This window comes from Nelusetta ayraudi, unplaced genomic scaffold (assembly GCF_046127955.1).
Source record: "Nelusetta ayraudi isolate G7.1 ecotype Tasmania unplaced genomic scaffold, CSIRO-AGI_Nayr_v1 ptg000017l, whole genome shotgun sequence".
NCBI lineage: Eukaryota > Metazoa > Chordata > Actinopteri > Tetraodontiformes > Monacanthidae > Nelusetta > Nelusetta ayraudi.
In genome coordinates, this window is record NW_027466067.1 from 10,260,913 (window position 1) to 10,286,720 (window position 25,808).

Here is a 25,808-nt window from a genome sequence, read left to right on the forward strand (position 1 = left end):
ATCATATAAAGCAATTTGGAACACAAGACAAAGAGAAAGCAAGACAACCCAGAATTCCTTTTTTTTTTTTTTTTTGTAAGCCAATCCACCCTTTAATTTATTTTGCCCCCGCCATATCAATGCAGTACATTCTTCATTTTCAAACAACATAGCCCCCGACCCACAAGAATACATTGTCATAATAGTAGAAACACATTTTAAACAAAACCCCACAAACCTAGATTAACAAAAAAAAAAAAAGATGAACTCAAATTAATTTGAAAATGAAAGCGGATAAATTACTTAAGACACATTTCTTGCCACCTGTGATGCAAATAAGTGTAAAGATAAGTATTGCTGCACCATACGCCTGTCTGATGTGTTTATAACATAAAATATGAATCACTCAGGAGAATTCCAGTAGTTTTATTCCCACTACGTATGTTATGTACTGATGGGCAAATGCAGAAAGATGGCGAACGGACACGTAGAGTTCATTCCCGTAAAATCTATGTTACACTGAGTGGCAGGAAGGAAAACAAAAACACATTTTAGTGAACGTGACAGATGGTCACAGTTGCAGTAAACATTGGAACTACTGTACTGAACTGAGACCTTTAGTAACAATGGGGGTTAAAAGAACCAGGATTCCCCGGTGGGGGCCGTTATGGTATTCGGATAAACATGTAGCACTTCCTGTTGACATGACAACAAATACAACCGTGTAATTCCAGAAGTGATAAAACACATATAAAACCCCTTCCTTATCAGAACCGGTCGACCACACACAGGCCACATACTGTAAGTCAGTCATGTCGAAACAAAAGCAAACATACCAAGATCTCCGATAGGTAACAGCACACCATGTATCCCTGGATTTAAACAGATGCAGTTCATTTAATTGTTGTTTTTTTTTTTTTTTTGCTCAGCATTTTCGTGTAAGGTAATCAGGGGATCCCTCCACTCAAGCTACATTCACTGCGGAGGGCTGCTACGAGAGATTTTCAACCTGCTTTGAGAGATGAACGTGGAAACACTTAACACCTCACAGACGCGGTTCACGTGTACACACACAGAATTGGTTAGAGTGGGTTGGTGGTGCGTTGATGCTTCTGCTCAGCCTGGCTGGTTAGTGTTGGCCGTCAGAGCGGCGTGAGCTACAGTCTTGACGCGCAGCAGCAGAACGTAGGCGTCTCCCGACGGTGCAGTCACGCAATGGATAAATAAATGCATTTGATGTCTCTTCCATACAAAGTACAGTACCAATAGAAGCATGGCTCTTGGTTTCGCTATAGGCTGGTTTTATATCAACTCAAACGTTAAAGGATACAATGGGTGGTTAATGGGTGAGACTCTTCCGCGTGTCTAATCTGACCATGTAGTAATTACTATGAGTGAGGAGCTAAAATACCCAAAACATGTTTATAATAGCCCTGCGAAATCAGCACAAGCATAAGATGGCCTTTGTAATACACTTTTTTTGGCTGAAGAAAACTTGAATAAAAATATATATATTTTCTCCCACAAGTAAAGAGGTGATTAGGATAAACACACCTGATTAAGAACAAACGCACAGTTCATATTGCAGCTATTCAGAGACAAAACAAAATCAGTTATAAAAGGTTTCACTGTTCAAACATGCTAAAACGAGGAAAGGCCTGACTTTGACGTTCCGCTTTTTTCCGAGACTTCAACAAGGAAAGTAGCGCTTGAAGTCTTTGATCCAACAGACAAACGCATATGGCGCGCTTAAAGAAAAACAACCTCAGTCCCACCACACACACACACACGCACTCACCAGTCTCCACGCAAATCCAGCAAAGAGCAATAAAAAAAAAAAAAAAAAGCATTTTGAGACATCTTGGTATATTCACAGAAGACTTGCGTGAGGGGGTAAAAAAGGCCTCTGGGGTGTAGGAACACATTTGCGCAGCTTCTCTTGTGTTGACAATGTTGTTCAGCCTCCGTTTGGAAGAAGTGTGATGTGCAACAAGGTCCTTCGCAGGACAGCAGGAAATTGTCTCGCAATGCGTTCAGACAGACAGAAATATGGTCTCGCAAACAGACTTTACAGGTTAAAACAACGTTAAAGGCTACGTAAACGTCTAACTGTGTTAAATGTGTCCTTTGGTTTTCTCGATGCTTTATGCCATGACAATTCAATTTGATTGAACAGAAAGTCTTGAACAGTATATATGCTAGCTGTTTCGGTCGCATCCACCAGATGTTAGCGTGTGTATTTATGATCGAGAGCATAAGTCCACTTGTTGAGAGGGCGCTATTCCAGTTTTACTCTTGACATCCAAAGAAAAGGCGACACGTTTCCCACGCTGACACGACTCATTCCCCAAACTCACACATCAGCTAATTCTCAAAATCATACATAGAAAACCTGCTTTGCTCGAAAGGCTAACTGTATTGACTTTAAGACAAACGAGATATGGTGGGGGGGGGAAGCCAGCCTTGGCCAGCCGAATTGCATAGAACTTTTATTGATAGTGCACAGATGCATCCAATGGCTGTGCTATTTTCCTCCGTCTACTTTGGCAAACCTGCACTTACTTCACAAACAACTGTACATCTGTCTCCCGCCCCGTTTGTCTTGTTGGCAGGACACAGTTACTTTAATGTAGCGATCATGACAGGAAGCGACCGTAAACTTAGTCTAAATGGGGTATCCAGTTCGGGGCATTCATTCTTCAAAGAAATGTTAAAATGCAACAATAAATAATACAAAATAAATGCTTTAACAACTAAATTTCCTGCAAAGAAGCGCTGTATGACTAATTCTAATGTTTATGTGTGTGTGTGTGTGTGTGTTTTTTGTCTTAAGAAAAGGATATCATCGGGATAGGAATTAGTACAAAAAAACCCCATTGTTCAAAATATCAGAATCATTTTTCACCTCTCCCAGAAGTAGAGTAAATCTTCAAACACGGATCCAGCAAGGCCACAGTGAGGAAGAGAGCACACCTCGCACCGCATTTGCACCAGTCCTTGATAGAAAAGGCCCTCTGTTACGTAATAAACAACAGAAACAGTAGAAGAGCACCATTTCTGGGTCTGAATCCGCGAGCCCCAACCAGGAGAAACCTTCGCCGGCCCATATCGCAGTAGCTCCACCTCCGTCTCAGGGTGCGTGGCTGCACATTTAACCCCGGTGGAAAAACGAGGAGGCGGGATGGAGCTTCCCCCGGTCATCAACTAACGGGCACCTCGGCCTCGGGTTCTTTGTCCAAGATCTCATCTTGAATCTCGTCCGTGTTCCCTGAGTCGCTGCTGGCCGCCGAGCAGATCGACGGCGAGTTCCTGCCCCCCTTGATCATTCGGCGGCACGTCTCCATCTGCACGTCCAGCCCTCGCTTCATGCTGCACATCTCCATGTACTCGTGCAGATGCCGGTTCATGTCGCTCTTTGCGGTGGCCAGTTCCATCTGATGGGGGAAAACACGTTTCAATGGGGGATTTTAGGACTATTCATGTCGACATGTTTTGCTTTTTTGTCTGAAAAAAAAAAAAAAAAAAAAAGAATTATTTTCAAATATTTGTGATTTAAAAAAAAAACCTCAATCTGTCCGATGGTCTCCTGGTACTCCTGCTCTCTGGTCTTAAATAGTGACTCTGTTTCATCAATGAGGCTGCCAAGACTTGCATCTTGCGAGTCCTGAGAGAGACAGAGAGTATGGACGGAGATGTCGTACACAATGATGGACACCGTGAGCACGAGTTGAGAAACTAAAGTCGACTGGTGGTCTCACCGGATCGGCTCCTTCGCTGACGCCCTCGGAGGGGCCGGCGTTGTTGCTGGCTGTCACGGCGACGGTGCACGGCACGTTGTAGTTGGCGAAGTCCTCCCACAGCAGCAGCGTCTCCTCGTTCTCCTCCCACGTCAGACTGTCGCAGTCGTCGTCAATGTCAAATGTCTCGCGCCTGGCAACAGAGGAGTTATCTGAACAATGTCTGCATGGGCAGGGGAGTTGGGGAGAGGAAGGGAAAGGACAGAACAGGAGAGGAGAAGAGAAGAGAAAGAAATAGAAGAGCCGCCAAGGTGAGCAGGGGCAACCGGCAAATTGCGTCAGAAAAGCAGAAGAACAGCCAGAGAATGCACAGAAAAGAGGAAAACCTTTGAAAATGTGCAGAAACAAAACCTCTGTACTCTTAACATAGCAGTTCAGAGGCACCTGAGATGCTGAATCAGCGTAGTGTGTCGTCAGCTGCAGTGCTTGTAATAAGCACAAGAGGGCGATAAAGGGGTGTTGAGTGACAGTCGAGTGGGGCTTTACAGCCTGTTTATATTCATTCTATGCAGGGAGGGTTCAATGTGTGTGTGTGTGTATGCCGGGGGACAGGGGGGGGTGTCTCGTACAGCTGGTTTAGCATTCGTTTCATCTCATCGGTGATGTTGAGGGACCCGGGGGCTTCTTCCTCCGTGGAGCTGGGCTCTGCATCCATCTCTGAGCTCTCCTCATCCGACACAGCTTTACGTTCCTTCTTCCTACAGCAGGCCATGGCACCCTGCACACACACACACACACACACACACACACACACACACACACACACACACACACACACACACACACACACACACACACACACACACACATCATCATCAGCATCATTCATCAGTTTTCACTCGGTCCTCTCGGAAATGGAGGTTTTATTTTTGTCTTGATGGATGATGAACCTTCAGCCTCATTCAAGGCTGCTAACGCGCCTGCCCCCCCTCGTAAGGCAGCTCATTAGCAATCCAATTAAATGTACATGGCGTTTCGTAAGCAGCTTCCTGCTTGATTGACAGCGGATTTACACCGGCAGTCTTGACCGGGCGGGAACACCTTGAGCACGGCAAAGACACGTTTTTTATCTCCCTGCGCTGCCCTGCGCACTCAGTAGGAGGAGTCTCGACTCTGAATAATGGTTTGGCCAGGCGTCCGAAGGGTCACTCAGTACACTGGCAGCTCTGGTTTCATCTCTATCGCGCTGACACTTCACAAAAGAATTTGTATTTCGGCCCAAGGACCCACCCTCTCTGGGAGCGACCTGGCCGGACTGGCGTTGAACATCTTGGACATGTCCTCCGAGTTCCGCTGCTGGGCCACGTCGCACAGCTTTGCCGTGATGTCGATCCGCCGACAGATGTCCATGTCCACCTTCCTGGCTTTCTCCTGGATCTTAGTGTCCAGGTCTGACATTTGCTGCAGGGGAGAGGGAGAGAGTTCTTTCAGATGATGCAAGCGAACCAAACAGATATACGCCAGTGGGAGTCAAATTGTCCGCCGGTCACCGTGACAAAGTGATCGTGTGCTGTGCGGCACATTTGTGTCTATTATCAAATCTTATAACGTTGTTTATGTTGGCCAAGGCATTTTATAGGATTTTCCTAACTAGTAAATGTTTAACATATGTGTCTCATATTTTTCATCACCACCTTTGACGCCAGATGGGACGTTTCCTGAATCTGTTGAGTTTATCCAACATATCCACCAGGCAAGCAAACCATTGGAGGAAATTGGAAAGGCTGTTGTTTGTTAAATTCATACGGACCAATCAAGATTTGCAGCTTGAAGCTTCCATTTGGACGAGCTACCACAGCCGCTCTCCTCATTTGAAGCTGATTGGCCCAGTCATAATCACAACTCTATTTGCCCCTGGAAGACTGAACAGGTTGTAGCAAGGCTTGATCAAGGAAAGCATGACTAGCGCTACGTCATTCATCTATTTACTCACACAACGCACCCAATGGATTCACTAAAAAAAAAAAAGTGCTACGTGTACATAAACTACAGCTTCCATTGCTACTTTTGTGTCACTCACCCTTCTCTGGATTTGCATATCAACAGGCAGGAAGTCAAGCACAGAAAATAGAAAGAAAAATGTCTGCAATGTGCACTCATCCGAATACAAGCAGCATCAACAGTAAACAGTCCAAAAGCATTGCCGCCCTGTCGTCTTTTTATCCCTGAGAAAGCGAACTAGCGTGAGCAGAGGCCGAAGCGGCGGGCAGCATTTTGCAAACGTGTATCACAGTGGAGCAGAGCTGCCCGGGAACAATACATTACTGTTCAGAAAAGGAAGTGCTCCTGATCTCCAGCTGCTGTGAGAACTTTTTTCAATAAACGCTTTTCTTGGAGCCTCTCTGTTATTATCTAATCTCAGGAAGGAAGGGTGGGATTAGGTTGATAATTCCGACCCTTTATCCGTACAATGTGCATAGAGACAATTAAGCATTTCTTTTCGGCTATTGTTTACGTTTGCTGCAGAGAGCTTACACAAGCCTGGGAAACTGCTGATGGCAACACTCCATGCTGATACTTACATCACTCATTAGACTCTTGAAGACCACAATCTCAGCCTTCAGTCTGTCCACCTTCTCACTCAGCTCGTTCTGGACCTCGGACGACTCCCGGGCACTCTGGATATCAACACACAATAAGTTGACACGTGCTGTTAGTGCGGCTGACTTTTTATTTTTTATTTTTTTTAGCCGCAGACAAGCAGCTCTGCTTCTCGAAGCTAATGAATTAGTTCTGTGAAAGATCAATCTGTGAACTGACATCTTAAAACTTTACATCCTATGTTGATTTGATGGAAGGCCAGCTAGCGTCTCCGCCTAACGGCTGCCTCAACTAAGTGATGACTCACAGTTAACAGTTTGCTAGCTGAGCTTAGCATAGAAAACTTGGAGCAGGGTCACTCATTTCCTGATCTTTTTTAAGGTATATAAAATTCACTGCAGTACGTGCATCTTGAAAACGACATAATTCCCCTCCTTCGCCAGCTACTCTTCCATGTGATACCGCTCATTCTTTTTTGATATTCATATTTTTTGCTCATGAAGTTGTGCTAAATGTCTGCTTGAGCTTAGATATACGGAAGGGAGAGTCGACTAAGATACAAGTGAAGAAAATTAGACTATATTCTGCCACTAGCAAGAGTATAAGTAATGTATTAAGTCTGCATATAATCTAGTTAGCAGCCATTTGGCTCTGTGCCCTGCATAGTAGATATTTCTTTGGGATGAACCTAGTAGCCCTTTTCTGAAGAGACTCCCAGCTCCTCTACACAACATCTGCCTTTGTGCACTAATAGATAAAAGTCCCCGGAGGACGGCTCTCCGTTTGCCTTCTACCTCTCTAGTTGGGATTTTGCTGACCGAGAATCCCAGACAAACACGCCTGCTGCCAGTGATCGATTCCAGCAAAAAGCAGTGAAAAAAGGGGGACCAATGTCAGCGAGGTGAGCTACTCCCTTCAGCTGTGGAAATTGATTTTGCTCTTGAGATCTATATCTTTATTCTGCTCTAAACATAGATAATGGTGGCCCGCTGGTGGTGTTTCATGTTCACATCCATATCTAGGTCAGAAGACTTCTGATGGCTGGTGGGTCTGTAACACTGAGCATGTTTACGTTATGTGCAGCAACATTCCCATATTGCTTTTGAGAGACATTCTAGATTGATTCAGGGAGCAAATATGGCGCGTGTCTCTTCACAGCCAATCACCTGCGTATGCCACAGATCAGGGAAAGTTACCGGCCAATCAGGTTGTTTCAACCGGTGCATGCACACTGTAGCATTTTATGAAGCTGACAGAGGCAATATGTTTTGTCTCTGAGCAAGCTAGTTCTTGCTAGTTTCATATGCATTAGCTAGCCAAAGCTAGCTTATGCTATAGTTTCATCTCCAACGGTATAGAACGTCAACATTGCCAACACGGATTCAGTCTTAAGTGAAAATAGATGTTGTAAATCAATGCGCATGTATAGTTTAAGACATAATTCTATGGCAAGATTGGTGTTTGTTTGTTTTTTTATTGATTTGTATCTAATTTCACTGTTGATCATGTATATATGTGTTTTTTTTTGTTTTTTTTTATATACATATAACAGTCAGATTAGAATGCAGGAATGGTCATGCCCTCATTCATTTACCTACGTCTCTGGTCTCCTGAGGCAAGTCTCACCGATACGGAGTTTGTTAACACCTACTGTCATTGTCAAAGAAACTGTCAATTTCTGATTCTGCTGTTCTTGTAAACACCTTATTTGGAGTTCAGGCTTAATATGGACCCTTAGTCGCAGTGTGCTACGTATGTAACTGTGCTCATTGCTTACAGTTGTCTGTCACGCCCTGTCTCACACACATCTGCTCTATATGTAAATGCTAACGCTTGTGCAGTAGAACCAGTTCTGAGAATGTCAAGCACACAAATCTGACCCGCTTTTCATTCAGGTAGGATTTTTGCCCATCCCCTCACGTGCAGCGGAAAAAGGCTTAACTGGGGATTTGAGCTGCACTGTGTTTGCATGTGCGACGCGTGCTATTGTTCGTGGTTCCCAAACCTGCTGCAGGGACTCCACCGTGGACTCCAGCTGCTCTCGTTTGGACAGCTCCTCCTCCCATCTGCAACACACAGCAAAGGGGCGGGTCAGTGACGACTAGACCCGGTCCCCCGGGAGCCACTAAACAGGTTAGTGGTCATACTGTGGGGATAATACTCCGATCTCAGATTACACAGTGCCCTTGACAATGGGGGGAGGGGGGGGGGGTTCACACCCACTTCCCAACTACATTCTAGACATTTTGCCCCCTTCTCCTTTGTACCGTCCCCTTTATATCTCCGCCGCGTCCCAAGCGAGACCTCAGAGGGAGAACAGGATTCCATCCCATTCCAAACAATGTCAATGAACTTGGCTCACTCACCGCTTGTGAGCATTTCTGCGCAGTGACTGCATCTGAGCTGCACAGCCACCCAGGAGGGTGGAGCATCTCCGCAGCAGCGCAAATTCCTTCATGAGATCTGCTTCTTTCATCCTCGTGTCTCAGGAGCTGCGATTCCGTTCATGAGCTCCCACCACTGACGATTCTCGACGATTACAACAATCCCTTTTAAGTGCTTCTCAAGTCAAAATCCCCTCTGAGGGTGCTTCCGATAGTGTGCCAGTGTGCACCACCACGGTAAGTATTCATCTTAAAATATCGTCGGGAACCCTGGTACATTCCAAAGCACCCTTGGGTTTTATGGCGTACAAGCTCAGGCTGCCATTTTGCGTTGCCGCACCCGAGGTCCTATTCTTTGTTTCCCTATTTAGGTAAATGCTGTAAAAGTAATTGCCACCTTGTGTTTGTGAAACGTGTTCATTATGGCCAGTCCATAGTTTCCACATGTACCCAATAACAAAGATCTGGTAGGAAGGAAGGTTTTTTTTTTCTCCCAGTATGGTCCTTGAGTTTTTACTATCTTTGCTCACACGGGTGCTTCAAGTAGAACTTTGGGATGCCCCTGGTGATGCCCCCCCTCCCCCACCACCAGGACAGGGTTACTTACGCAACAACAAAAGACAAAACTTTCCCTACGGTAACTTGAAATCACATGGACGCAGCAATATTGTTCACTGCAGAGAGGACTCCAACATTCTGGAGCTCAGCTGGGTGCTTTTCCGTCTGGATAGAAAACTAAAATGCTCCTGCAACCCTGCTGGTTAGATTTTGCTAATTGTGTTGCCGAGGCTCTGATGGCTAGTTAGACGGAGAGGGTTCAGATGTCCGAAGACATCTAAGAAAGTATTTTTTTCATAGCCAATGGTTAAATCTAGAACTGCCAATCAATACATGTTAATACATTACATACAGTACAATACACAACTTAATTTGATTTGTCACATTGCATTCTAGACTATGTTGATGCTACATGCTCTAAGTTTAATTTCAGCTTTACGTTATTTTTTCGAAAATCAACAGAACCTTTCACATTAAAATAACACAATAAATGATTGTATTGTAATAGTTCATAAGTCCTGGTCGATACTAATTGCAGCAGCCCCCGCGATTAAGTCATTTAGTATTTTAATTGAAGAAGTTAAAGTGAGCGAAAGCTGACGGGAATGCTAACGTGCTAACCATGTTGCGAAGGTTGCTTCACTGCAAATGTTCCAGAATTGGGATGAGAGTGTGTATGAGGTTTGATTTGTGTGCATGGCAGGCTGACCCTGTCACAGGTGACCAAAGGACCGTCACCTATGCAGGGCGTAAACATTTATGACAAATAACATCAGTTTGAACCATGGCGGGGACAGCAACTGGCCGGTTTAAACGGACGAACTGTTCCTAGACCTCCGCCACTGGGAGGGAAGACTAAAAATAAAGTGCCAGACACCCCCTGCTGGCTCCTCGCCATGACTGGTAACACAGTTTTCTGTCCCACTGCTCACAGATCATATTACTCAACCTGCACAATGGCGGCTCGGTAATAACGACTAAAAATCTCCCTGCTAGCCTTCACATTATGCGCCGCACACAGCTACGCTCTGCATCAGTCCAGCGCTCGACTTGTTCTCAGAGAAGATGAGGTGGCTGGCTTGCTGAGTCACGGACGTTTCCCCAAAAGAGCGTCTGAATTTCAGAATGGACGCGGAGCTCATTCAGTGATGCGAGATAAGGGAAGGGAAAAAAAAAAAATCCATGGGATGATGAGGCACTTTGTGGTCCACGTGGTTGATTGAGATTGGTGGAGAAGAATATGAGAGGGGGAGGGGGAGGGGGAGGGGGTATTTCAGTGAATGAGCTGCCAGTGGGAAGATTAATGTGCGCTGGTGGCACATGTGCAAGTATGCGCGCACTGGTATGGGAGGGAGCTGACACGTGATGACCTCCGCTGGATTCTGGGATATATGCTTACTGTTAGCCTTTGCCATGGTGAAAGACAAGCACGGCCAGGAGTCTCTCTGTCTTGCCTTTTCACAATATCAGTCACTTGGGCCTCACTTTCTTTAGCCAGGCTTCCATTTAGGACTGACTGAATGGACAGTGTCTAATTAAAGAGAAGTATTCCTTGGCAGGGTGTGCCAGCTCGCCTCCTTCGTGAAAAGTGCTGCCGCCACTGCTTTGCAGTACACAACACTCTGCCTGTCTGTGCCGCAGGAATCTGGGAAAGGTCATGGCAGTCCACGACTGCGTCCCATTCTATGTAGACAAGAAACATTTCACCTCAGCGTCATCATCAAATGAGCCGCTACCCCTTGAAGAAACTATTATCTTCTGTCTTTACAGTACAGCTCTGTTGTTTCTTTAAATGACACAGTGCACCCTGGTGGTCTGGCATAAAGCTGGATAACTTTGGTTGCCTGCCCGGCACCTCCACATAGCAACACTCACCACCATCCACACCTCTTACCTATGCAATGCTAGTTATTTCAAGGCTTGTTAATTTATTAATTCAACAAACCTGTTTCCACTTAAAACATTTGCGCATTGGCTCTCGTTGGAGGAAGTTGTTTCAAATTATGCCGTTTCCTTAACAATTTACAACGCGAACTGAAATGCTTTCATTCATTCATCATCCACACCCAGTTTCTCCTACACTCGGGGTTGCGTGGGTTTGCTGGAACCTATCGCGTGCATGTTTTTGAAATGTGGGAGGAAGCGAATTTCTTTCACCACATGTGATTGAATTGAGCGACGTGAAAGGAAAGAATCGTGTCAGCAACCGTGATGCCTTTTAAAGGTAATGGGAGAGAACATAGCACGGCATACCTAATGTTGTTATTAAGTGGTTAGTAAGTGGCTATTATTCAACACTACACAAAAAGTCAAATGCAAAACCACAGTTTTTAAGTATGCAGATTGTGTTTGTTAGTCTAAACAGAGACGAAAGGACGGCACGGAAAAACTACCCTGACTGGCCACAGTGTGTCTGGTTTCCCAGCACCTTTGGCATGACTCAGTCAAATTAACACACCGGGAGTCTCCTTACAAGGACAGACTAGGACCGAGGGCCGGAGAGTGTGTCAACTCACAGACATGACTCAGACACATCTTCTCCAAACAATACATATAAAAGTTTTGCACTGTTACTCATGTTCAGCCAATATCCAATGAAACCTGTACAGGAAACCAGCAAATCTTTATCAGGAGCGCATTAAACCTGAGGGGAAACGAAATTCCTAAGAAAAAAAATGGAACGTTTAAAATATGTTTTCTCAGTTCATTGCTATGAGATGAAAACACAGCACGTCTGAAACGGAGTTATTTAAGAACAACTAAAGTAAACTATTACATTTTAATGAACGCTAAAAACCTTCCGAAAAGAAAATCCCCAAAATGGAAGAATCCGGGGATCCTGTGGCGCAAAAATGTCGGGAGGAAAGGGAAGTGCCTCACATCATGCAGTCGTGTTCTCCAACACTTTTTGTCTGCCTAATAACAACATTCCTCCTGAGCCTGCCAAATAACACTCCCTGTCTTGTGTAGTGTGTCTGGGAGTCGCAGCATGTTTGCACGCGAGGCGGCCTGAATGTTTTCCCACCGGTGAGCCGGCGGACGCGGCCCGCACACATGCAGGGCGGCTGCATCAATGCGACACGCAGCCTCGACAAAAGATCACGGATGCAGAGAGACAGAAGACAAATAATGGTGGTTTAAAAGTTTATGACACCTAAAATGGTTTGATCCTGACACGTGATTCACACTTGACAGCTTTGAATGAAAGGCAGGAGTGCTTTTAGAGGTAGTAATTATTTTTAATTTAACTGATATTCACATCCAACAGATCCCAGCGTGTGATTTTTGCTCTTGTTGAGCAACAGGCGGTAAATACCAAAGGAGAACGGGGGTAAACTTTGAGGTGTGGTTGCTTTCTGTTCACAAAGCCTCTGTTGCTCAGGACATATAAAATCAAGACAACACCCTGGCCCAGTTGGCCGAATTCACCCCACAAAAGAGTGTTGATTTCTTTAAAGTGCAACCCCGTCTTTCCTGTTATTGCATCATGAGAAAAAATACTAGGGCTGTCAGCGTTAACGCTTTAATCGTGATTAGTTAAATACAATCCGTCAAAACGTGTTAACTTTTTTAAATCGCGTTTGAAGCGTAAACCTTGTTGTCCCATTCACTAACCTGTAGTCGGTCCCTCTGGCTGATTTCTGATAAGAAATACATTATGGGCTTAAAACTGCCTTGGAATGCAAAATAACAGAATTTTACACATGCAGTTCAAACAGTGATTAATTGCAGTTAACTATGACGATTCTGCGATTAATCGCGATTAAAAAATTAATCGTTTGACAGCCCTAAAAAATACCTATGAGGAAAAATACAGTCGTTTTGTTTTGTTTTGTTTGTTTCTCGTTGCCAATTATTAAAGTGAGGTGTAGTACAAAACAACTGCTCAGTGTCAGGTCAAGTCAGTTTCCAAAATAAATCTTCCAGGCTGATCCTTGCAAACGGAATTAAGACTAAACCTGCCTGACACAAGTGCTGCGATTTTAACATCCACACAGATGCAAGTTTATCCTTGTGATACAGTGTCTATTATTTGTATATACATTTATCATTAAATGATAATAACAAAATAGGTATAAAAAAATCCTTAAAGATACAAATGGACACTATGCAGGTAACTGGGTATAAGACATGTTATTTGTTAGTTAACATAAACCATTAATTGTATTATTTGAAACTTTTCTAAAACAATGTTTTCGCTCTTACGGGCTATGAGGATCCATTCTCACAAGTGTGGGTCAAAAGTAAAACAGGAAGTGTGAGCTATGGAGCAAGCGATCGATACATGTGGCCACGAGACAGACAAACACCTCTTGAGCCGAGCTCCTCGTATGAAACGGTGCCGCTGACAGCATTGATAAATCACGTCTGAGCGTCCACAGATCATGTGACTCCTCTCCCGGGTCCCTATAGAGCTCTATAATGTCTCCACCATGATGGAAACATTCTCTGTCTGGTTGCAATTACAGGAAGCACGAGTTGGAGGGTGGGATTTTTTTTTTATTTTTATTACACTTCCAAAACAGATTCCTCTTGCGTTTTATGTGGTTGGACTGGAGACATGCGACATGGACGTGTTGAATGTGAAGACGCAATCTCAGGCTGTAATATGGCGGGGACTGGTTCTGTAGTAGGTCATCGATTAAATGCCATGATCCTGTGTAATCCATCACTCCTCCCTCGGCAGCACCCAGAGACTCACGTGTGGTGTGTTAATGATGCGGCGTGTGAAAACGGATCGGGCCGCCCTTGTGACTGGGAGCCGGAGCTCGGCGTCTGGCTGCCGATGGTTCGCCGCGCCCAAGGTCACAGCTCATTTCATCCCCCCCGACTCTGACTCGCTTTCCCGCCACTCGCCGACCTCAATCTATTACCATGGACACAACACGCAGTCACGTGATTAATTAGTCGCTCGTTAAATCGCGTTAACTTTGTCCGGCGAGGTCACCGCTCGCTAGGCGGTGGTTCCTCCGCTTGATGGCCTACAAGCGCGGCCAAGCTTAAATATAGCTCCCCTGAGCCGCACGCGTCACAGACGCCGGCGGGAGCCGCCGTGTTACTAAGTGACCACAGCGGTTTTCCCAGAGCCGCCACCACCATCATGGGGTTGTGGAAATGGGCTCTTACGCCCATATATGCAGCCGCAGGGAGCAGTATTGAGCTGGTGTATTCCTCCAAATTGGTTTTCCTTTGTTCAAAATATGCACATTTTTATTTTTTTAAAAGGCATGGAAAACTCCATCATCAAAGAATTTACTTTAAGAACACGTTCGATGTATGACGAACATGTGTACCAAATGCCGCAGAAATGGTCGTTATTAATCGATTAATAAAATAGTGGCTAAGATGCTTTGTGTTGAAATAATAACTTGTTTTGAAAAAGCACTATCTTTCCAACAGAACCTTCTAAAACAATTGTGGAAAAACTATTTTACTTTTTTTGTCAAGATTGTCTGAAATAAAGTTAACTTCATCCTCAGAAGTCCATGTGATTGCATACTGATGTATGATTTTTTTTTTTTTTTTTTGCCTCCGTGTTTACTGTTGAGATCATGTGTCTGTCGAGTCACCTGAGACATCAGACATTTAAAATCAACACAACCCCTCCTTCAGGACACACCGTCTATTCCAAACATGTCCTCCAATAGTCTTTGCTGAATTTGAGTAGAATTTGAGGAATGATGAGAGTGACTCAGCTCCTTCATCAAATATGAGGATGTACGAGCCCCAGAGCACTGCTGAACATTCCTTTAGATATATATATATATTTTTTTTTATCAGTCCGCTGAACATTCCTTTACCTCATGGTTTGAATTCTGTTGGGAAAACACTTCGACAGAACCGTCCCATTTGATCTCACGGTTTTCTTTATTACAATGTCAGAGTAAACTCATGGTAGCACATGGTGGTACATTATATCTTAAGTGGACCCATTCATTACGTAAATATAAACTCTTGCATTTATCAAATGAAAACACATCTGTTTTTTATTGACTTCGTCTGACTAAAAACATACACAGGGAGGTCCTTAGAGACTTTTAAAACAACAATACTAATGAGTTTAAACGGTGTCTGCAAATTAGTGTGTTTTAGCTTTGGACTGGTAATGTGTGCACTATGCAAATCTCCAAACATACATGCACAGTGGCATCGCTAGTCACACAAAACACTACCAGAATATAGAAGCTGTCACCGCATTTGCTTTGCAGGAAGAACTGCGTGCTTCATGTTAATCACAAACTGCTGCACCTCAATATCAGTTATTCCCACCGGATATATTACATGTTTAGATAAAAGAGCAGTAGCCCTGACAATGAGAGGCGTTTGGCAGGTAAGATTTGTAATCTTGTGGGGACGCGGAAGTCTGACATCAGCCTCTATTTAGAGGTCCTGAAGCTGGTTGTTTTTTTGGGGTTTTTTTTTTTGCCTGGATGCCTTCAGACAGTCCTCAAGTCACCATAAGCTCTTTATGTGTCAGGGGATCATTATGAATTGCTGCTAGACTAAACTTTCATATCCCGGATCCACCGTTATTGCTGCTCAGAGCAACAAGTAGGAGCAGACTGTAATCAAAACATGGGTGAAGTCACAACAAGAAAACCATTAAATGAGACGTTGATGACGCTGTAACAGGCAACATAAGGAGGCGTAGGCAGTTTCTGACCCGGCATGCAGGGGACACTTCCCTCATACTAATGAACTGACAGCTAAAATAGAGACCTAATCCATCTGCTTTGACCCGGCCCCACAACTTCACCCCAATCACTTTTGCGTGACTTCACAGCCAGGAGCTTGACCCGTTTGCACTGCGCTCAGCTTAGGTGTTGCCTAAGTCACTTCACTCCTACATCCTGCCGCAGCCCTCTTCCTCCCAGCTTGAAGGACGCCACTGTCTGTGGTGGCCCGTGATCTGATCTGTGGTGTGGTGAGAGTAGAAATCTGTTCTTATCAGATGATATTGATAACATCATTTTTTTCAACTTAATGATTATGACCTGGGGACAACCTCAGACTTCTCTAAAAAAAGAGACTAAAAAACCCCCGCAGATTAGAGTAGGTGTGACTGCTGGGACTTTGTCGAGACATGCCGGTGTTGCTAAACCATTACCACCCTATTCTTTCTGTTTATTTGGAACAGTTGACAGTTAAATATCGAGACGCATAATCACTTGGCAGGAGCCGCATTCTATTACAGGTTTTATTTATGCATTATATGTTTTATTTTCTCACCCTCAAACTAGCACAGCCTGCAGCCAATAGCACTTAGGGAATATCCAGGCAGAAAATCATTTATTTTTCCCTGTAGTCTTGGTTTTTCAGTGCCTCATTGCACACTAACCCCACCCAATGTCCAGTGAAAACAAGTCTTATGGTATTTTACCTCTTCTTTCATTCGCTGCACGCAGCAGTAATAATAGACGTGAACGGAAAACAAGCAGAACCAACAAAACTACACAAAAAAATGTAAAGAAAATTTGTATAAACAGCAGCCAGACAATCCATTGATCCCACCATGGGGGCGTTGGGGTTGAACGCTCTCACTGACAAAGGACATGGATTTGTGCAAGCTCCTTTAAGCACACAAGGATGGTTGAACAGACAACTAGCTGCATGCCCGGGCCTGGGTGTTCGGGTGGAGCCGCATTAAATAAGAAAAGAAAACCAAAAGATCATCCCCGGAGCAGACCGACACCACACTGGGTATGTAAGGTCCAATGACGTGTGACATAATGTAGCTGTATACAAATAGCTTTTGTACCTGTTTGAGTACGCACACCTGCAGGATGGCGGTTTTGACGTCCCTTCAATGTGTCTTAATGGATTTTCCCGTTTTGAGGCACGATAAGTGCGTTTCATTATCTAACCTCAGAAAGACGCCCATCCTTCACATTGGTTTTGTATCTTGTTGAAGCGCCCATTTATAATTGGATATCCCACAGTCGCTCCACCATAATTAGATTGTTCTTTTGTTCAATTGCCCTCTTTTTGTTTGTCGACATGTTTTGAGACGCAACTGAAATGTGTTGTTGCTGGTATTCCTTTGGTTGCGATCAGAATCTCTCCAGGTTTTAGCGTTTGGGCAGATGTGACTAGACACGGGCGGTCATTGACTTTGATGTCCTAACCAATGAATGACTAATAGTTGAATCCGTCAACACTTAAAATGAAGGCGGAGCCCTAATGAAAACTTTCTTTGTGGTACACAAACGGTGTTAAGTTACGTGACTTGTACACAAAACAAATAGATTTGCAGCAATTTGGTTCACCTCAAACCACACAGCAGAACACATCTTTCTGAGACCAGAAGAGAAGCCCAACCTAAAACTTGGGGAAAATGTTCTGATCTTCAAAAATTCCAGACGAAATTCTTCGATTGAAAGTGTCCCTGCTGGATCAGTGCAGCCAGTCTCATGATTTAAAAAAAAAAAAAAAACAGCTGTTCGAAGGCAGCGCTTGCATTTTCCTGGAAAATGGCTATGAACACACATTCTGCAAATGCACCCACAGGAGGTCAAAGAACTGTATCTCCGTGGATTCCCCCAGAGTCTGGAGCAGAGACGTGTCTGTTTTCAGGTCAAGCATTCAAGAGAACAAACAAAGACCCTGCATATTCTTCCGAAAAAAAAAAAACACATGCACACTTCTTAAAATATGGCAAAAGCATCCCATATTATTGGTGGCAATGGAAAATGTTACAAGAGGATTCTGGTTCTGACAGTGAGATACGCTCACCCAACAAACTGCTCATTGGTCCACATAAATAGTTGAAGAACAATTTGCTGCCCACAGCTATGGCGAACTTCCCCAGACAGATGCGCTCCAGCACTTTTAAATACGGCAACACGCTAGTGCCTACAGCTGTATCGATACTCATGAATAAACAAGAACAGCTGCTAAAATAGCTGTGAGAGCAGAGGTACAGAGGAGAGACAGTCACATTCTGTTTCTGTTCAGGTCTTCAAACAGTTTGTCTGGAGATATAGTTAAAGAGAACTGAATTACATTTTTTGTGAGTTTGTGTCCCACTGCCTGCCTGTGTCCTCTCATTCTGGCCTTTCTTTCATCTCCAAAACATCAAACATGTGCCTGTTAATCCTGGCCATTCCCAAAGAGAAGCTGCCAATAATTATTTATCTGACTTTACGACCTAAAATTCCAACTTCAATGAGTCCTTTCTGATTGTGTAGGCTGCAGGGTACTGTTGATTACAGCGGTTAATAGGGGTCACCATAGCTAATCATCAGCTTCCTTTTTCTAACTGTGTCAAAGCCAGGAAGCAACTTTCCTTAAAATACTCTAGAATACAAAGATAAAACACAGGAAGCAAGTGCTTGTCTTTATGCTGCTAAAAAGCCTAAAAACTTAAAACTATTTAGGGTAGGGTCTTCTTACAATCAGAAGACCCTGAAGTAGAAATCTGGCAGCAGTGACAGCATTCAAACACAATCCTTGAAACTGACTGAAAATTTGCTGGAAATGTCATTCATTATTGAATGAACTCAAATGTGTTTCTGAGCAACAATGGCCTGCAGTTTTGATTTTTGAGGGTAACTGACATGATGCATCATGATTTATGCTAATACAGGAAATGGAAATAAAAGGAAAATGTGAATTCCAAGATGAGCAGACAGATAAACGGGTACAGCATCTCGTGCGGAGCTCCCTGGGTTTGAATAGAGCTCTTTCTTCCTGCTTCTCTTTCATTCTCTCACTGTGTCTCAGCAGCAGGGAGTCTTCCACTCAGAGAGGCCCCGGTTCAACCCGGAGGCGGCAGCTTGCCAGGATGTGGCGCAGCACTGGCTGAAGGTGGGGGACTTAGTGCTACGTGACGGCATTAGGCAAAATCCTACTGACAAATAGAGGGCCTGGATTATACAGGGCACGTTGGTATCAAAGGTGGCTACAGAGGCAGAGGAGCTTGTAAGGGTTGCTTGTTGCTGAGAAATGAGACGGCAGCATCACTACGCCATGAGTCATGTATTTCTATAGCAAGCATGGATCATAGCTTTTTTAAACAGACGCTATCGTTTCCCTTTCAAACCTGTTAGGTGCAGGGAGAAAACGCTAAACCCTTTGGAAAGTAAATGAATTCCTATTGCATTGATCCCCATCCCGCTGAATTCAGCAGTATGTGAATAATTCATGCTGAGGGAGAACATACGCCGGGGGCCCAGTCTCACTATACGTCCTGCTTCAGCCACATCGAGATTCCAGCCGTGTGGCTGCTCGGACTCAGCAGTGAGATAAACAAATACTTAGCAGACGCCACTTAGCTTTGAGAGCATGACGCCTGGCTCAAAGAACACTGTGTTTCGGCCACGGAGTCCGCAATGCACCTCCACTGTGTTTCACCAGAAATGTAAACTCCAGCCAAATCCCGTGTGTACCCCATTGAAATCTATAGAGGCTAAAGAATAACCCTAAAAAATGATTACCAGATCAGGGCAAGTTTAAGGCTGTACTTTAGGTAGTATGTACAAGTTTGAAATTTCTTACCAATTATACCCTCCTCCCCCAGTCGTATCCACAAACAGCAGCCCACCAAAAGTGAACAATGTATCCAGATGTCATAGGTTAACGATCTGAACATGTTGCGTAAGTTAGTTTTAGTTAACTGAAGTCACAACAAAAGTCTGAAAACTTTGGCACGCCAGGTGGTAAATACTGGTTCCCATAGAATGATAGAAGAATCAAACAAAAATGAATTTAAATAAAGTTATATTGCCCTTAAAAACAGGAGTAACGGAAATGAGCAAATGGAGCTCTGACATCATCTTATATGGCAAATCTTCAATTAGCAATGTCTTCTTAGAAAAGCAGTCACCAGGTTTTCCCATCTTCACTTTGATTTACCAATGTGAACGAGGCCTTTTATTGCCAGATCATGGATCATGCTGCAAAGGGCACAATGACCCCACCGTATCTGCGACATCGCTTGATAACGTCCACTCTCACTTCCCGGCTATGTTATGCTAGCCGATATGCGCAGTTGTAAACACGCACAGTTTCTATTCATAGCCGTCGAACCGACTGACTGTTGCTCGCTGTCAAACACATCCGTCACTGTCAGTCCGCTGCTCTCATGACCTTTTAAGCACTGTAGCATGCTAATGGAAATTGCTCACCTACTTACTCGCATTCAGGTGATGCATTTTACGGTGCTGCAATGAAGTAGGATAATAACAGAGGACGCTGGCATTGACCTTTCTCGTCCTCCTCCCCCCCCCCCCCTCCTCCTCTGCCAACAGCTGTTTGTATGCCAGGTGAGATAGCAAGCAACGACACTGAGGCAAAACATGTTAGCTCATAAGCTAGCTGGGTGATTTATGAAGCCTGACCTGATGTGCCAAAGATGCGTGAGCGACTTAAAAGGAGCGAGTGCGTGTTAGGCAGGACGCCTGCATATGAGATCAAGCAGCGGTTTGTATTTACTGGCAATGGAAAATCACATTCTGTAGCCACGAAAGAACAAAACTGTCCTCTGCAGAATGTCCCATTGTCAACAGAGGACCGTTGATTTGACAGTGTCATTCAAACCATTTTACTACTCACAATTCTAGTCCCTTCAAAAGGCCATTTTAGGCCAAAACGCCACCAAAGAACTAAAAGTTTAAAACCATTTTGATATGTTGCCTAAAGGCAATTCCACGTGTAAATTGCAGGGGTCTGGAGTCCACTTGGCAACATGAAACAGGATCACAGCACGACCACCTGAGCCACAGCCAGCGGTCTAATGGATCAGCTGGCTTATCTGTTCAGAATGACGTGATTACCTGTGGATGGCCGACAAAATAAGAGTGCATTTCAGTCTTTTTCTGCAGCCATATGCCACTCTCACTTCTCTAATCAGAATTGTGTGTTTTTGTAAAGTTCAAATGCAGTATAGTTTTTGGTCAAGCATTTTTCACTTTAGCTTCCATTTCTTACAGGTTTTCATATCTCTATTTTTCATCCCTTATGACACAGGAGGAGTTCCAAAGCATTTTCAGCCCCTTATTTAAGAGTAAAAGAAAAGAAAGAAAAGTGATGCTTTTAGCTCCAGCTCATGTTTTGAAGGGGACAAAAAACAAGGCAGCCTCAGGGGAGAATGGCCACCACCATGCTGGGGGCGCTGTCACTAACCAGGGATCAGTGCCCTTTGTTAAGTCACAAATTGAAGGTGGGCATTTCTCATTCCAAGTGAGTTCAGATTTCTAGTGAAGAAATTGTCCCATTTGCAATATAGTATTGTCATAGGTGTCCCAAAATGACACCAAATTCAATGCCAACATAAATATATTTTGTTTTCACTCCATTTTTGAAACGAGAAATTGAATTGTATATTTGTCTTTTTAGGGTAAAAAATACCCAACTAGTATTTTCAGTAAAAAAAAAAAATCTAATTGAGTCATGGATATGACTAATCAACAGTAGAAGCCGATAGTGACTTTTTGCCTTCACTAAAACAGTGTTTCGCGTAACGGGAGACAGGTTTAACAGCTTCTTAACAGCATATGTTGTGACGGCAGTAAAAGTGACTTACGGGTCTGTTTAAAGCTAAATTAACACGCTGTAGAAGTTAAATACCTCTTTGAATGTATAATGCTCTGTCTCGGTTTTACTTGGTCTTCCACATTTCAAGGCCTGCATGTTGTGTCCGTACATTCTCGCCAGTAGATGCTCTGCCTTTCTCAGTCTCTCGCACTTGAACAGCACTTAAACTAGCATCACTGCAATACATCTAACATGGAAACGTGTCTGAGAAGGGCGTAGTAAAATGTCAAACATAAAGCCAGCACTTAATTATATGAGTGAAAGTGGCAGTCAACTGCCCATCCACGTCCTTGTATGTGTCCACGCTTGTAAAGCTTTAATAAATCACCGGTAGCATACAGGAGAACTGGGCGAGGGGGTTCCGAGGGAGTCGAGGACGCCTTAAAAAGCAGTCTGCGCGAGGCGGGGAGGAGGTGGAGGCAGCGTCCAGAGGGGCGGAGTGAAGGACGAAGGAATGGCTGAACACAAAAAAAAAATTCCCCGGGCAGAAAAGACCCCGCAGGATGGGGGGGGCCTGGGGGATCGAATGGTGAAACGTGACCGTAGTAAAGAGGCTTTAGAGCGCGAGGTGGAATGAAAACAAGTGAACGGTGAACTCGGTGAGCTCAGAGCAGAAAAAAAGGGAACGTCAGAGGCAAAGAAAGGGCTCCACTACCAGGATGATCGGCCTGTGAAAGGGCTGTAAATGTGTGCTTAAAGGAGACAGTTTACACAGCCGACAGTGCGAGAGGAAGCCGCCTCACTGACGAGTCAGCGAACACCATTTGTCATCACGACTTAGAGCACAACTCAAACTCTTTGCTGAAGCAATAAAGATGGATGGGATGATGAAAATAAATTAACTCAAATAGCTCTCGTGGGAGACTAAAATTATTCGGGCTTCGGTCGCAGTACTTTTTTTTTTTTTTTTTTTTTTTTTTTTCATTTGGCTCCAACCCGGGTTGCTGCCACTCATCTTCTTGGCCAGAAAGGCACAGAAAAGGAGAGAGTGACTGGACAGGAAGCAGCAGAGTTTCCCAGCGGAGTGGGAGAGCGCATGCATTCTGCTTCCCTGAGTCAGGCAGCTCAACCGAGACGTCGGCGTTTGTCATCCAGAGGCAGATGGAGGCCCCAGTTCAAAAATGTCTCTGTGCTGGTGGGATCATGGCAGAGAAAGGAAGCAGGCAGGCGGGCGGGCGGGCTGCCTTGGCACGCTTCCCCAGCCACAGTAGCCGGGCCAGGCCAGCCAGCAATGACGTAGGTTAGCCGGGTGTGGGGGGGGGGGGGGGGGGGGGAAGCTGCAGTGGGAGTGAGTGAGACCTCGAGGAAGAGCAGTAAATGTGTGTGTGAGAGGGGGGGGACAATAAAGGGAGTCCGAGCCATGCAAAGGAATTTCCTCCGACGAGCGTGAGAAGGCAAACGTGCCCAGTGACCGAGCACTCGCTCAGCTCTGGCATCCCATCATGTGGAACACCAAAAGAGTGGCTGGCGGTTGTGAAATCAACACAGGCCCATACGCACGGTGACATTTTAACGAGCCGCACCTCGCGGGACTCGAGAAGTCGCGCCGAAGAGCTAAAGGTTAAAGGATGACGGGTTGATGGCGCTGATCACACACACCACCTCCCGGGCTTAAGTCACGGCGCTTCCTTCGCCGTGACTCACTGCCAGAGTGTCGTAGGTGAAGAACAATAGTGGGATCACCTGCAGGGTACTGGGATTTTCATTCACTTCTTTCTTGGCACTGGCAGAAATGACTTCATTTCTTTTCCAGGGAAAAAGAAACAACGTTGTCTACGACGACCATTGAGAGAATCTCTTCCAAAATTAGAATGTAGTTCACGAGCCAGTAAATACATGTTGCTGTAATGCAGTGGGCATTTGACACGCATTTGCGGACGCACGTCATGGAGGAAAGCAGTGACTCAAGACAAGAAACAACATTTACGTGTGAAACTGATGCTGCTGATGATCATTTCCCCCTGAATGTATGGTGGCAATACAGAAACTCAGAGATAACTTATCTATATTTAATAATACCATACAAACAGCTGCAGAAATCTCCCACATGGCCTTAACTGGCTTCTCTGTACAGTGTATTATACTTTTTTTCAATGATTATTCCTGTTGTCTGTCTCTGCGCCAAGTGTCCCTGGCAGCATGGAGGGGCTCAGGAGAGAACAGGGTCCCCAAATTGTTAATTGTTTCATTTCTTGCTTCCACCCTTTGATAAATACAATTTATGAACTAGATATCCAAATCCCGACTATAAGTCATGGGGACGTGCTGTGGCTACATCACCACCACATGTAGTCAAGCTTCATGGCAAACTCTTATCACCACATGATGCATCATTCATGCTTTTTACTCACCTCCTCCGGTACTCGTCCCTCTCCCGCTTGACTTTGCCCAGCACGTTGTACAGCGCCCTCAACTCCGGGGTGATGGTGTCTATTTGGACCCCGACGCCGTCCGGGTGCGTCCACGTCACCCCGGGCCCCTGCAGGGTCTCGAGGCGCTCCCCTTGCCTCCGGACGTGGGTGAAACTCCAGATGGTGCCCGGCAGCCGCGGCTCCGCTCCGTCCGTCTGCACGGCGACCTCGCGGGCGTAAAAGTGCCGGTACTGCTGCCTCTGCAGAGCCTGCTGCAGCTGGCCCTCCAGCAGCTTGTTCCTCCTCTCCAGCTCGTGAACTTTGGCCAGGAAGCAGCGGAAGCGCAGGTTGAGCGTCTTCAGCACATGGATGTTGGAGCCCAGGTCGTTTCGCAGGGCGCTGGTCGCCGCGCCCGAGCCGGACGGGACGTCGCAGCCCGATGCGGCCAGAGTGTCGGGGAAGAACAGCGAGTTCATGCTGGGGAGATGTGAACAAAAACAATAACAGTACAAAACAAACGCTCTCTATTTTGTCCTCTGTCTTTCGTTGTTCTTTTTTTTTTTTTTTTTTTTTTTTTTTGATATATATATTATTATTATCTCGGCATATTCCACAGCGATCGCCAGTCTCTCAGGGCGACTTTCTCCTCACAGCGCAGATGCTGAGGGCGGCCGGAGAAGAGCTGCTGACCATCATCACCATTTGCATCGTCTTTGTCCAAATTTTTTTTTTATCAACGATGACAACATGTACAGCCCGGGCAAGAGAAAAAGTCCTTCCCCAGAGGGTATTATTATCTCCCCGGGCAGGTTTGACGCAGACCGCAACAAGCAGCAGGACTTGCCGTCACCCTCATGTCTGTGTTGCCGTTGTCAGGAGCTGCTGATGCTGTGCGACCATTCAGGGTCATACAGCCGAGGAGAGAGAAGCGGTCCACCTCCTCCGGCGTCCCAGTGCGTCCCCACTGCTGCTGCTGCTGCTGCTGCTGCTGCGGCTACTTCCAGGCTCCATGTGGTGCGGCGGCGGGACGGCGGCAGGATGCGGGACCGCAGGGCCCGGCCTTTCCGTGGCGTGCGCGGATCATGTTGCAAAGTGCGAAGCAAAGCAACTCTCTCGCCCCTCACTGTGGCCCCGCCCACGGCCCCGCCCCTGTGCCAGCGCACTCCCAACATCCCGGCTCCGGCCACAGCAGACTTCTCTCTAGCTTTAGTTTAATTCACTTTGCCCTAAAAGCTATTAATCACAGCCTGGGGTTGCGTTTGCTTTGTTTACACTCAGCAGTCCAAGAACAGTAACAACACTTCAGTAAGGGCACCGAAAGAAGCGATACAATGTTAACTGGAAATAAAAATGAAAATGAAAATCTTAGACAGAAACAGAATAATACAATCGGTATAATTCTTCAGTAGCCAATTGAGTCATTAATGTTTGAAAAGACTTTAAAAAGACGTAGGTTTTTTACACTGAATTGTACAAGCATAAAATGTCCCCTTTAAAACACACACACACACACACACACACACACACACACACACACACACACACACACACTATTCAATTAACCTTCAATGCAGGGGTATGTGATTCATGGTGTCAGTGAAAACTTATGTCAGAAGCTTGAAGAAAGTAAAACAAGAACCAACATGAGAATAAATAATAACTAA

At 45.1% G+C, this 25,808-nt stretch overlaps 1 protein-coding gene across 2 annotated transcripts; it reads right to left on the reverse strand.

Annotated features, from left to right (window-relative positions):
* Positions 1–875: 875 nt before the first annotated feature.
* On the reverse strand, positions 876–25,260 carry iffo2b (intermediate filament family orphan 2b). Of its 2 annotated transcripts, none has more exons than XM_076025355.1 (8): positions 24,145–25,260; positions 8,323–8,383; positions 6,299–6,394; positions 5,007–5,177; positions 4,346–4,494; positions 3,738–3,939; positions 3,545–3,643; positions 876–3,413 (listed from the first exon to the last, which is right to left on the reverse strand). In XM_076025355.1, the coding sequence occupies exons 1-8, from the start codon at positions 24,618–24,620 to the stop codon at positions 3,180–3,182; spliced, it is 1,488 nt and encodes a 495-aa protein (XP_075881470.1). In that variant the 5' UTR covers positions 24,621–25,260; the 3' UTR covers positions 876–3,179. The 2 variants fall into 2 exon arrangements, with proteins under 2 accessions (XP_075881470.1, XP_075881471.1); XM_076025356.1 differs by having other exon boundaries at positions 3,738–3,909; positions 24,145–25,252.
* Between the last annotated feature and the right edge of the window lie 548 nt (positions 25,261–25,808).